The sequence below is a fragment of the Lathyrus oleraceus genome, chromosome 3 (genome assembly GCF_024323335.1).
Source record: "Lathyrus oleraceus cultivar Zhongwan6 chromosome 3, CAAS_Psat_ZW6_1.0, whole genome shotgun sequence".
In the NCBI taxonomy this organism is placed as follows: Eukaryota; Viridiplantae; Streptophyta; class Magnoliopsida; order Fabales; family Fabaceae; genus Lathyrus; species Lathyrus oleraceus.
In genome coordinates, this window is record NC_066581.1 from 56,218,738 (window position 1) to 56,229,200 (window position 10,463).

General features: G+C 39.6%; 2 protein-coding genes across 2 annotated transcripts; both read left to right on the plus strand.

Annotated features, from left to right (window-relative positions):
* Window positions 1-4,676: 4,676 nt before the first annotated feature.
* On the plus strand, window positions 4,677-5,645 carry LOC127129631 (uncharacterized). Its single transcript, XM_051058783.1, has one exon. It carries the CDS (start codon window positions 4,677-4,679, stop codon window positions 5,643-5,645), a length of 969 nt encoding a protein of 322 aa, XP_050914740.1.
* Window positions 5,646-6,598: 953 nt separating this feature from the next.
* Window positions 6,599-10,222, plus strand: LOC127129632 (uncharacterized). The gene is made up of 5 exons (XM_051058784.1): window positions 6,599-6,994; window positions 7,087-8,848; window positions 8,930-9,511; window positions 9,638-9,743; window positions 10,009-10,222. Exons 1-5 carry the CDS (start codon window positions 6,599-6,601, stop codon window positions 10,220-10,222), a joined length of 3,060 nt encoding a protein of 1,019 aa, XP_050914741.1.
* Window positions 10,223-10,463: the final 241 nt, after the last annotated feature.

The window sequence follows — 10,463 nt, forward strand, 5'->3', positions numbered from 1 at the left end:
ATACGTCCCATACCCAAAGATACTCAGAATGGGGGTAGGAATACTCCAGTCGCACTCCTTCTCTATTGCTTAAGGCTCGTGTCACGCTATTCTAACTTGGATTTAACAAGTTTTGAAGATGCCACCTTGGATGTGCTTGAATAATCTGCTGCTTGGTATGACTAAGGATGCCTTGATTGAAGATCTTGTCTTGAGGCCTTAAGCTCCACAGCTTGGAAGAAAAGTCTTATTAAGTGACCAAGGGTCTTTTGGTCACTCAATTTAGACTGTAGGATTATACAAGTTCAAAGGATTTAATCAATCAAAATTGCTTTTGATCAATTTAGTCATGGGTTTTATTTTGGTTTTAGGGAACTAGGTTTGGATCTAATCAAAATTAGTAATTGTTAGAAACTATCCTAAGGGATCATGCATTGATTGATTGAAAATTCTAAGTTAGAAGTCCTAAGGGAGCATGTACATATTGGTCAAAATGTTGATTAAAATTCCTAAAATTTTAAGGAAATTATTAAAATCATATGTCACATTCTAATCCTAATGGGATCATGTCATTCTATCACAAAAATAACAAAATAAGGCCCATAAGGGCAAAATGGTCATTTGCAAAATATGTCAAATTTTATGGTCTAAAGTTGGTCCTAACCTAATGTTGATCTTAACCTAATGTTAAAAATTGTCATGATTCTCAATTTAATCAAGCCTAACTGTTTCTAACTAAACCTAATCATCATTCTAATGAAAGTCCTAATTAAAATTCTAATTAAATTGCAAAAATCCTAATTAACTTCTAATATCCTAATGATCAAGATCTAAATTCTAATTTCAATGATTAACCTAATTACTAATGTTGTGTTAATTAACCTAATTAAAATGTAAAAAACAATTAAGAAAACTAAAAGAAATTGTAATTGAATCAGGGGGCGTGAAATGGAAAATGTGGTATAACCTGAATTCTGGCTAATGGGTCTCAAGTGAGCCCAATACAGCTTTTTGGTACAACAAGCAATTCTAAATATTGGTGGTGTGTGTAGTAAAACTGAAATTGGGTCGTGTTTGAGCCCAACTGGAATTTCAAGCGCTCAAGGGGTGGGGGGGGGGGGGGGGGGGTGCGCATTGAAAATGTGTGGTAAATTAGCAAAGATCCTAATGGGCTTGATGAAGCCCAAAATTCACTTCTTTCCATAATCATGTCATACCCCAAAATTCACCCTATCCCGAAACAACTTTCATCAAATCTATGATCCTATTACACATACATTTATTCATTGCTCCATCACCATAATTATATTAACATTCATAATCAAAGGCATATTGCATGGGCTCAAGGCATGAATATAAAGATAAAAAAAAACGAAATCGATTTACTCAATTAGGTAAATCGATTTCCCCTGCGCAGACACCAAAAATAAGCCTTTTTTTGCACAAAGGGTATTTGGTTCCCCCAACTTTCCCACTTGCTTCCCTATAAATAGATGCATTATTCCCCCTCATTTTTCATGCTTTCTAGCCCCCAAAAATTCTAAAAAAATATCATCCAACCCCTCTTCTCCAAACCTAAATCAAAACAAAAAAAACGTTTCTCTCCCAAAAGTCACCACCACCAACTTTTTTCCATTTTCATATTTTTTTTGCAATTTATTTTATTGTTCACTTTATTTCAAGTATTTTATGTTTATGTTTATTGTTATCTAACTATATCATTTACATTATGCTAATTTATTTACTACCTTATTATCTTGTTAAATAGAAGAGGAATAAAAACAAAAGAAAGAGAACAAATCACTTTTTTTTAAATATTAATAGATGGACTTAAGGTTGCATAACTTTCTTTGTTACAAATCTATTATTAGTTGATCTTTTAATCATCTTAAATATTTCGCATCAATGATAAGATATCCCTTAATGTGTCATATTTTAAGTCTTTTTGGCCTAAGAAAATAGTCTTAAAAAATATTCATTTTTGTACATGTTACTAACCACTAATTATACTTCATTAATTTTGTTTATCATTAACCTTTGTTATTGTGATTTTAGTATTATTGATTTATATTTGTTTTATATCATTTATATTCACTAACCATTATTATTGTGATATTGTTTCTTTATCTTGTAATTTACTTTTATGTCATTACCTTGTAGTTTACATTAAAGTACTCATCATCATCATCATTGTACAAATTCATCATGCATGTTTATTTACTTGTTATTTATTTTATTGTCATCAAACATTAAAAACAACAAAAACATGATAAAATGATAAGACAAAAATATTCATTCCACTCTTAATCAACTTGGACTTAGAGGATTTCATTGTAGGACCCTTGCTTGGAGGTCTTTCCCTTATCTTTGTGATACTTTGTAAATGTTGGATTTTATTTGTAACTTACATTCATGTTGTAAGAATGACGTCATGGTACCACCTTAGGGGGACATGTTTGTAATACCATTATCCTTTGTTTAACTTAGGTCACTTTTGCACACAAAAGGCTTTCTCTTGGGCTACCTTACAATGAGACCCTTTAATTTCTTGTTGGTTACTTTGCATTCATGTTGCATAAGTCAAATTTCATAATCAAAATAAAATAAACCCTTGATTCAACATCAAGTGACATTTTCATAGTCAAATTCAAAACATTTAATAATTACGATTATTATTGTGTGCCACGAGCCTTAAGTGGTGGAGAATGAGTGAGAATGGAGCATTCCTACCCTTACTCTGATTATTTTGGACGCAAGACGCTTGGCTTGTTGTCTAGAATAATCACCTCCGCCCATAGACTTTAGTACAATATAATCACAAACACTCATTTCATAAAACCCTTATTCAAGGTAAAAATAATACAACTCATCAAACTCATTTTTGTGTCTTAGGGTATCATTCCGAAAATCCTTTTTTCAAAGGTAAAATCAACCAACACACAAACATTTTCTACTCCGAACTACGGAGCTCTGATTCCTCATCCCCGAATGAGTGATACATAGGCACAAGGGCCCCAATCCTTGGCGAGCACTATAATAACAAAAACACCCCCCTTTTCACATATTCTTTTGAAAATAAAACAATGATAGATAAATCCCATGTATGTAAAAAAACCCAAATGGTTCCCATGAAGTACCATGGACGTAAGGGGTGCTAATACCTTCCCCTTACGTAACCGATTTCCGAACCCAAATCTCGGTTGTGAGACCGATTCCTTATTCTCTTTTAGCGCTTCCCGTGCCCGTCTCCTTTCCAAGGGTTTTATCTAATATTTCCCCTCTCCTCTCCGATAGAGGTAAACTAAATAAAATTCGGTGGCGACTCTTCTGACTTTGCCTATCTTCGGCATCTCTTTAGTCCCGGTTTCGTTATCATGAAATCTCGGTAGCGACAGCTGGTGACTCTGCTGGGGAAACCAAAATTCCCTAAGCAAGTCTAGCCTAGTTTTGGTTGTTTCTCTTTTACATACATAGAGATTTATCTATTATCTATTTTTTTCTATATATACTGCTTCTGTTGCTAACATGTACATATTTTCTTTATTTACCTGTTGGTACGAAACTTTGGTTCTGTGACGAAGAATTGTTTGAAGCAATACTGATTGCAAAGGGAAAAAACCTTGTGTGAAGGACTCCCCACCCGAATCTGAGAGTTTTGCTTGAGATAGGAGAGGTTGAGTAGTATTGATCCGCGAGGTGCCTTCCTCCTTAGGGTCGTACGAGAACCTCACTTAGTGGTAGATTCTCTTAAGGGGATTGATGACCGTCGTGCTTTCGGCGTAAGCATCTTTTCTTTTACTAGAGTCAATGACCCTAAGACCCTTTTTAGAACCTTTAAAACTATGGCTAGCCTAGACCGATGGTCGCGTAGTATAGTCCACTGAGGTGCCTTCCTCATAAGGGTTGATACGAAGATCTCACTTAGAGTAGATGACTTTGATGGAGCGGTCGCCTGGAAAGTAAATTGACATAAGCGGCTGACAGTCAAGGAAGTCCATGACTCTAGGGGCAGTGTCTTACACCCAATTTTCCAAAAGCCTTAGATCACACAAAGCGAGAACCTTGGTTTACTAAGCAGTCATTAATAACTCCATGCTTCGTTACGATGGTCCAAAACCATGAACCCATGCCTAAAATCCTGTGGAAATAATAAGCCAATCATTCATTCATACATTCATTCATCATCAAAATAATAAGAAAAGCTCTTAAAATTTTCGTTTGTTTGGACGCAGAATTACAAGACTATTTTCCGACACAATTATGGATACTTCAACAAGGAAAAGCACTTTTACTTTCCGCTTCAAGAGTCCCGACATCATTTCATTAAGGGTCCTCTATTCAAAGGTCGTGGCTCTCAAAGACAACAAGTTTAGAACCAATTTTGGGAACATCGTAGATCTTCTAACCGAGAAGGTTGACTATGGTGATATCACTACAATGTCCCAATATTATGACGTCCCTTTAAGATGCTTCACTTTCCCCGACTTACAAATCTCTCCAACCTTGGAAGACCTCGAGAGACTCCTAATCGACCAATCAAAGAGTACAACCCTTTCCCGAAGTTGGAAGAAGGCTTCTGTTTGACCGAGCTCTAACTCACCTTGGGTATCAACGCCAACAAGCTAGTGGATAATTGGGGAGTTAAAGGATCCATCAAAGGTTTAACTCAAAAGTTCCTAGAAGCCCATGCTTAGGAAATGATTAAAAAAGGAAGACCCGACTTTTATAGTGCAACTTTGGCACTTTTGATTCATGGAATTGTCCTCTTCCCAAATGTGGACAAGTTCGTGGATCAGTTAGCAGTTGAAGTCGTTTTAACAAAGAATCCGGTGCCTTTTTTACTTGCCAATTTCTACCATACCTTCCATACAAGACATGATAAGAAGGGAGGTACTTTCCTTTGTTTCACTCCTATGCTACATCTTTGGATGAGGGCCTGCATGCCTCAAAGTGAACCCTTCTCCGAAAACAAACTGACATGGCCACAAATATTTGCATCTCTCTCTGCCAACTCAATTCTATTGTACAAGAGGGAATGGGATACAAAGGACGTCATCGTAAGATGTGGAGAGTTCTCTAACGTACCCTTAATAGGAACGCAAGGTTGCATCAACTACAACCCTGCTATACTCAAGAGACAACTAGGGTACGCCATGACGAGTCCCCCCGAGGAAAGAGATTTCACTCCATTTGTCATTAATACCGTGGATCCACTTGATTCAAACGTGAAAAGAGTGAGAAAAGCTTGGACAAACATAGTCCGTATTGACCATGAATGGGGTAAGAAAAACATCCTAGCCAAGGAACCCTACTATGTGTGGGTAAAAGAGAGGGCTAGGATTGTTAAGATGTCGTTTCTTTTTTATCCTTCTTCATTCCCGTTGATGCCCAAGCCCGAGCCTATCCTACAAGAGGACATGGACAAACTTACCAGCCAAATCAAAGAGCTCGAGTTGGAAAACACTCAACTACGAGTCCAACTGAATCGTGCCAAGGAACGTAACCACGTCTTGGAGGATAAGGGTAAGCAAGTCTGTGAAAAATTTGAAGACAGTAAGAAAAGGCTCCGATTAGCCGAGGGACAAAGAGTTTGGGTTGGTGGAGCTTTACAAAGAGCTAATTCTGAGCTAGACTTCTGCAACAAAGAGTTGGATCGAGCGTCCTGAATCATCAAGGACCTTGAAAATACTATCGAGAGGTCTAATGCCAAGAAGAAAGAAGCGAGGGAAGATTACGAGGCCCAAAATCTCGAACTAAGGACCACTCTAAAAGAGTATAAGGACTTTCTAGCCAAGGAGCAACTAGAGAAAGAAAATATTCACTAAAGCTTCATGCGTGAGCAGTTCAACCTTGGACGAGCTTGCGAGCAAATCAAGAACTTGAAGAGGGGAATCTATGACCAAGCCTATGTAGAATTGCAAAACAACTGCAGACATTGGGAGGAGTGTTGCCATGGATTCGAAGTTCCCATTATTCAAAGGGACGAAATCATCCATAATCTCTAAGCCCTTTACGAAGAATGGAGGGACAAGTACACCAACATGACGGTATTAACTAACTATTCCCTTCAAGACTTTCCCGACAAGTTGAAGGAGGCGGATCTGATCATGTGCCCAGATAATACCCCCAAAGAGGTCTACCACTTCGTCAAGTTCTGCAAAAGAATAATGGTTGAACTCATCACCAATATTGAGGCTCTCCGCAAGTCTCAAGGGGTCACTTTTAGGGTGGATATCTAGTTGGTTTATTTGCTTCTATTACTTGTATTTTCCAACTTCTATGTATTGCAGTCTAGTTTCCCTTCAAAGGATGAATGAAAGTTGTGATTTTTCTCTATTGTGTCTTCCTTTATTTATGATTGTGAACGTGAATCGTCAAGTAGTTTTTGCAATGAATAAACACGAATAACTAAAAAGAGCTTTGTTTTAACACACAAAATTCATGCATCATCTGCATCTTTCAAAACACAAAAACATAAAAAACTCATCCATCCACCCTTTTTTCTGACAAGAACCACTCTCCAAAGCTGACTTTTCGGTACGATACACGAGGACGTCGACAAGCTGTCACGGAGCAACTTCAAGAGAACCAAGTTGTCCTTAAGGAAGAAGTATCCCAGATGCGGTCCCAAATACGGCAGTTGATGGAGACTATTCAAGCAGTCGCAAGAGGCCAAGAGGTTATGGCAAAAATGCAAGAAGAAATGAACCAACGTGCCAGTACTACCAATCCTCCTACCCCTCTAGTGGTTGAGACTCCGACTCTAGTTCCTCAAGTTGATCCTCCAATTAACATTAATGCATCCGGCGATGTTCCAAACGACAATCCTCGTCCTCATGTTTTTGAGACAGACGACCAACATGATGCATTCTTCAGCCCAAGGGATGCTTCTCAGGATGACGCCTTCGGTTCAACAACCAATGAGGTGGAGAGGAAGGTGAAGGCTATTGAGGAAAAGCTCAAGGCAATATGGAGCACTGATGTTTTAGGCTTTGATGTGGCAGAAATGTGCTTGGTACCTTGGTACCTAGGATGCACATTAGGGCATACTGCCGAAAGACGGCTGCCTATTCCAGCGATGATCAACCTTTAATGCATTTTTTCCAGGATTCCCTCAGTGGGGAATCTTTGGATTGGTACATGCAACTTGAGGGCAACCATATTCACACATCAAGGGAAATGGCTGAGGCATTCCTCAAGCACTATCAGTACAACACTGATATGGCACCTAATTGCACCCAGTTGCAAAATCTGACTCAGAGGCCTGAGGAGTCCTTCAAAGAGTATGCCCAGCGGTGGAGGGAATTAGTTGCTAGGGTACAACCCCTATTTCTAGAAAGAGAACTGGTATACATGTTTATGGGAAACCTGCAAGGTCCATACCTTGATAGAATGGTAGGGAGCACCTCTTCGAGCTTTTCTGACCTAGTCTTAGCCAGTGAAAGAATAGAAAATATGATTAAAATGGGAAAGATCCAGAACTCTGCCAGTACTTCTAGTGCATCGAAGAAACCTTTTGTTCCCTACGGTAAAAAACGAGAAGGCGAGACCAGTGCCTTCTCCATCATTCGAACAAGAAATCCCACTTATCCACAAGTAGCATCCATAGCTCCCGTTCAACCAAGTCAACAACAACCATTTGCAATTCCAGTTCAAACTCAACAACAACAACAACAGTATCAACAACAACCGCAACGTCAGCAACCACAGTATCAACAACAACAACAAAGGATGCGAAGGCCCGAGAGAAGATTTGACACAGTTCCCATGCCTTATAGCCACATTCTACCAAATTTACTGAGGGGATCACTTGTACAACTAAGGGAGTTAGGACCCCCAGCAACGGTTCTTCCTCCCGGATATGATGCAAATGCCCGCTGTGAATTTAATTCTGGCGCTCCTGGGCATTCGATCGAGAATTGTAAAGCATTAAAGTACAAGGTTCAAGAGCTTATTGATTCTAAGGCAATCACATTCTCCCCCAAGAGGCCGAATGTAAATAATAACCTGATGCCCCCTCACAACAATGCATCAGTGAATATGATGGAAGCTGACAATGGAAGGAGATTGATGTCCTGTGTGGACGAGTTAAAAACACCACTCATCGAGATCAAGAATGCTTTAATGAAGGATAATGCCTTTCCCATCTGTAGTAATGACTGTGAACACTATATGATTAACCCGCAACAATGTAGAATGTTGAAGTCTGTCATACAACAATTAATGGACCAAGGGATATTGGTGGTAGACTGCCCGTCCATAAAGGAAGATGTGTTTACCCTCGAGATACCATACGATGAAGTCCCTCATCTGCAAATTCCATATGACTTCTCTCAGTTAACTCTGTCGACAAATCCTGTTACTCCAATCATAATAACAGTTCACACACCATTCCCATATGTTGACACCAAGGCAGTCCCATGGATGTATGACACCTTAGTCTACATTCATGGTCAGAAGATTCAAGAAGAATCGTTAAAGTCTAGTGATCCAATGATCAATATCACCGGCACTAGCGGAATCACGAGAAGTGGAAGGATATTTGCGCCGACACCCACTCCAATTGGAACTATCAATCCTTCAAATTCAGACAAAGGCAAACAAATTGATGGCGCTCAGCAAAGACAAGACCTTGCACCTTCCAATGAAGTAGACGAGTTCTTACGCATTATCAAGAAGAGCGGTTATCGAGTAGTTGATCAACTTAACCAGACACCCTCGAAGATCTCAATGTTGTCTTTATTAATGTGCTCGGAGGCCCATAGGGATGCTTTGGTAAAATTTCTAAGGACATCTCACGTACCGCAAGCGATATCTGTTTGTCAGTTTGAAGGAGTAGTTAACAATATCGCTACTAGCTTAAGCTTGGGTTTCAGTGATGAAGAGCTTCCCGCCGAGGGGAGGAATCATAACAAGGCTCTCCACATTTCTATTGAGTGTGTGGACACAGTCCTATCAAGAGTTTTGATAGACATTGGGTCTTCCCTCAATGTGATGCCTAAGAGCTCCTTTGCTAAACTAACTGTTGAAGGACTCGTAATGAAGCCGAGTGAGATTATAGTAAGAGCATTTGATGGGACTAGAAGGACTGTAATCGATGAGGTGAATTTTCCTATGAAGATTGGTCCCCATACTTTCCTTATCACTTTCTTCGTAATGGATATTTATCCAGCCTACATTTGTCTGCTTGGGAGGCCTTGGATCCGTTCAGCTGGTGCAGTCACTTCAATGTTCCACCAAAAATTGAAGTTCTTAGTTGATGATAAACTAGTTGTTGTCGAGGGTGAGGAGGACATTGTGGTAAGTCACCTCGCATCTTTCCGATACGTTGGAGGAGAAGGGGAGATGAGGGAAATCCCATTCCAATCATTTGAAGTTATCAATGTTGAAATGGTTTGCCCAACAAGAGATGAATCAAAAGATGCTGAATCTCCAATGGCATCTCTTAAAGACGCCCTGACAATCATAAAGGATGGACACCCCCAAGGATGGGGAAGATTGCTTGAACTTCATGCCAACAAGGATCGCGCCGGTTTAGGATACAACTCCTAGAATTTGAATAACCCCGCGCCGATAGCTATAAGGGGATCAGTGCTCCCGCTATCCGAAAACTTCTCATGTGCTGGTTACCTTGATGACAGCCGTATATGTGCCGTAGAAGAAGAAGAAGAAGATGATGATGGGTTGATCTTCACAAAGACTGATGGAAATTGTGCCACCAAATGCACCGAGATTGAAATACCTAAAGTGACCTTGATTGAAATGTAATTCCCAATGTTGTTTTCCTTCCTTTTTATCAAAAGAAGCCATGTCAATCCCAAGGCATGAGGGAATCATTTGTAGGGCCTCATCAAATTTCCTTATTAATCATTAATGAAAAAGGTTCGTGTTCGCAATCAATTTTGAGATCCTTGCCTTTCATTTATTTATTTCACCTTTTTAAATGGCATTTTTCTTTTTAAAAAAAAAAATCTTTTCAAACCATCCTTTCTTTCATACTAATAAAAGTGTGGACCTTAAATCATGCAGATCATCCTCGACAACCACCAATGACAATTCTGCTACGGTCTCATACGACTTCGACAACCCAATTAATCAAGCTGATGAAGAGTGTGAGGAAGAGGCCGAACTCCCAGAAGAATTAGCAAGGATTCTCAAGCAGGAGGAAAAATTCATCCAGCCGCACGAAGAATCAGTGGAAGTGATTAACCTCGGGACGTATGAGGAAGCGAAAGAAGTCTGAGTCGGCTCCGCTCTACAAGACGAGGTGAAGACAAAATTGATTGAGCTCTTGAAGGAATACAAAGATGTGTTTGCATGGTCATACCAAGATATGCCCGGCCTCGATACTGGCATTGTGGTTCACCATCTACCCCTTAAAGAAGAATGCCCTCCAGTAAAGCAAAAGCTACGAAGGACCCGTCCCGACATGGCTATGAAAATCAAGGAGGAGGTACAAAAGCAGCTCAACGTCGGCTTCCTAG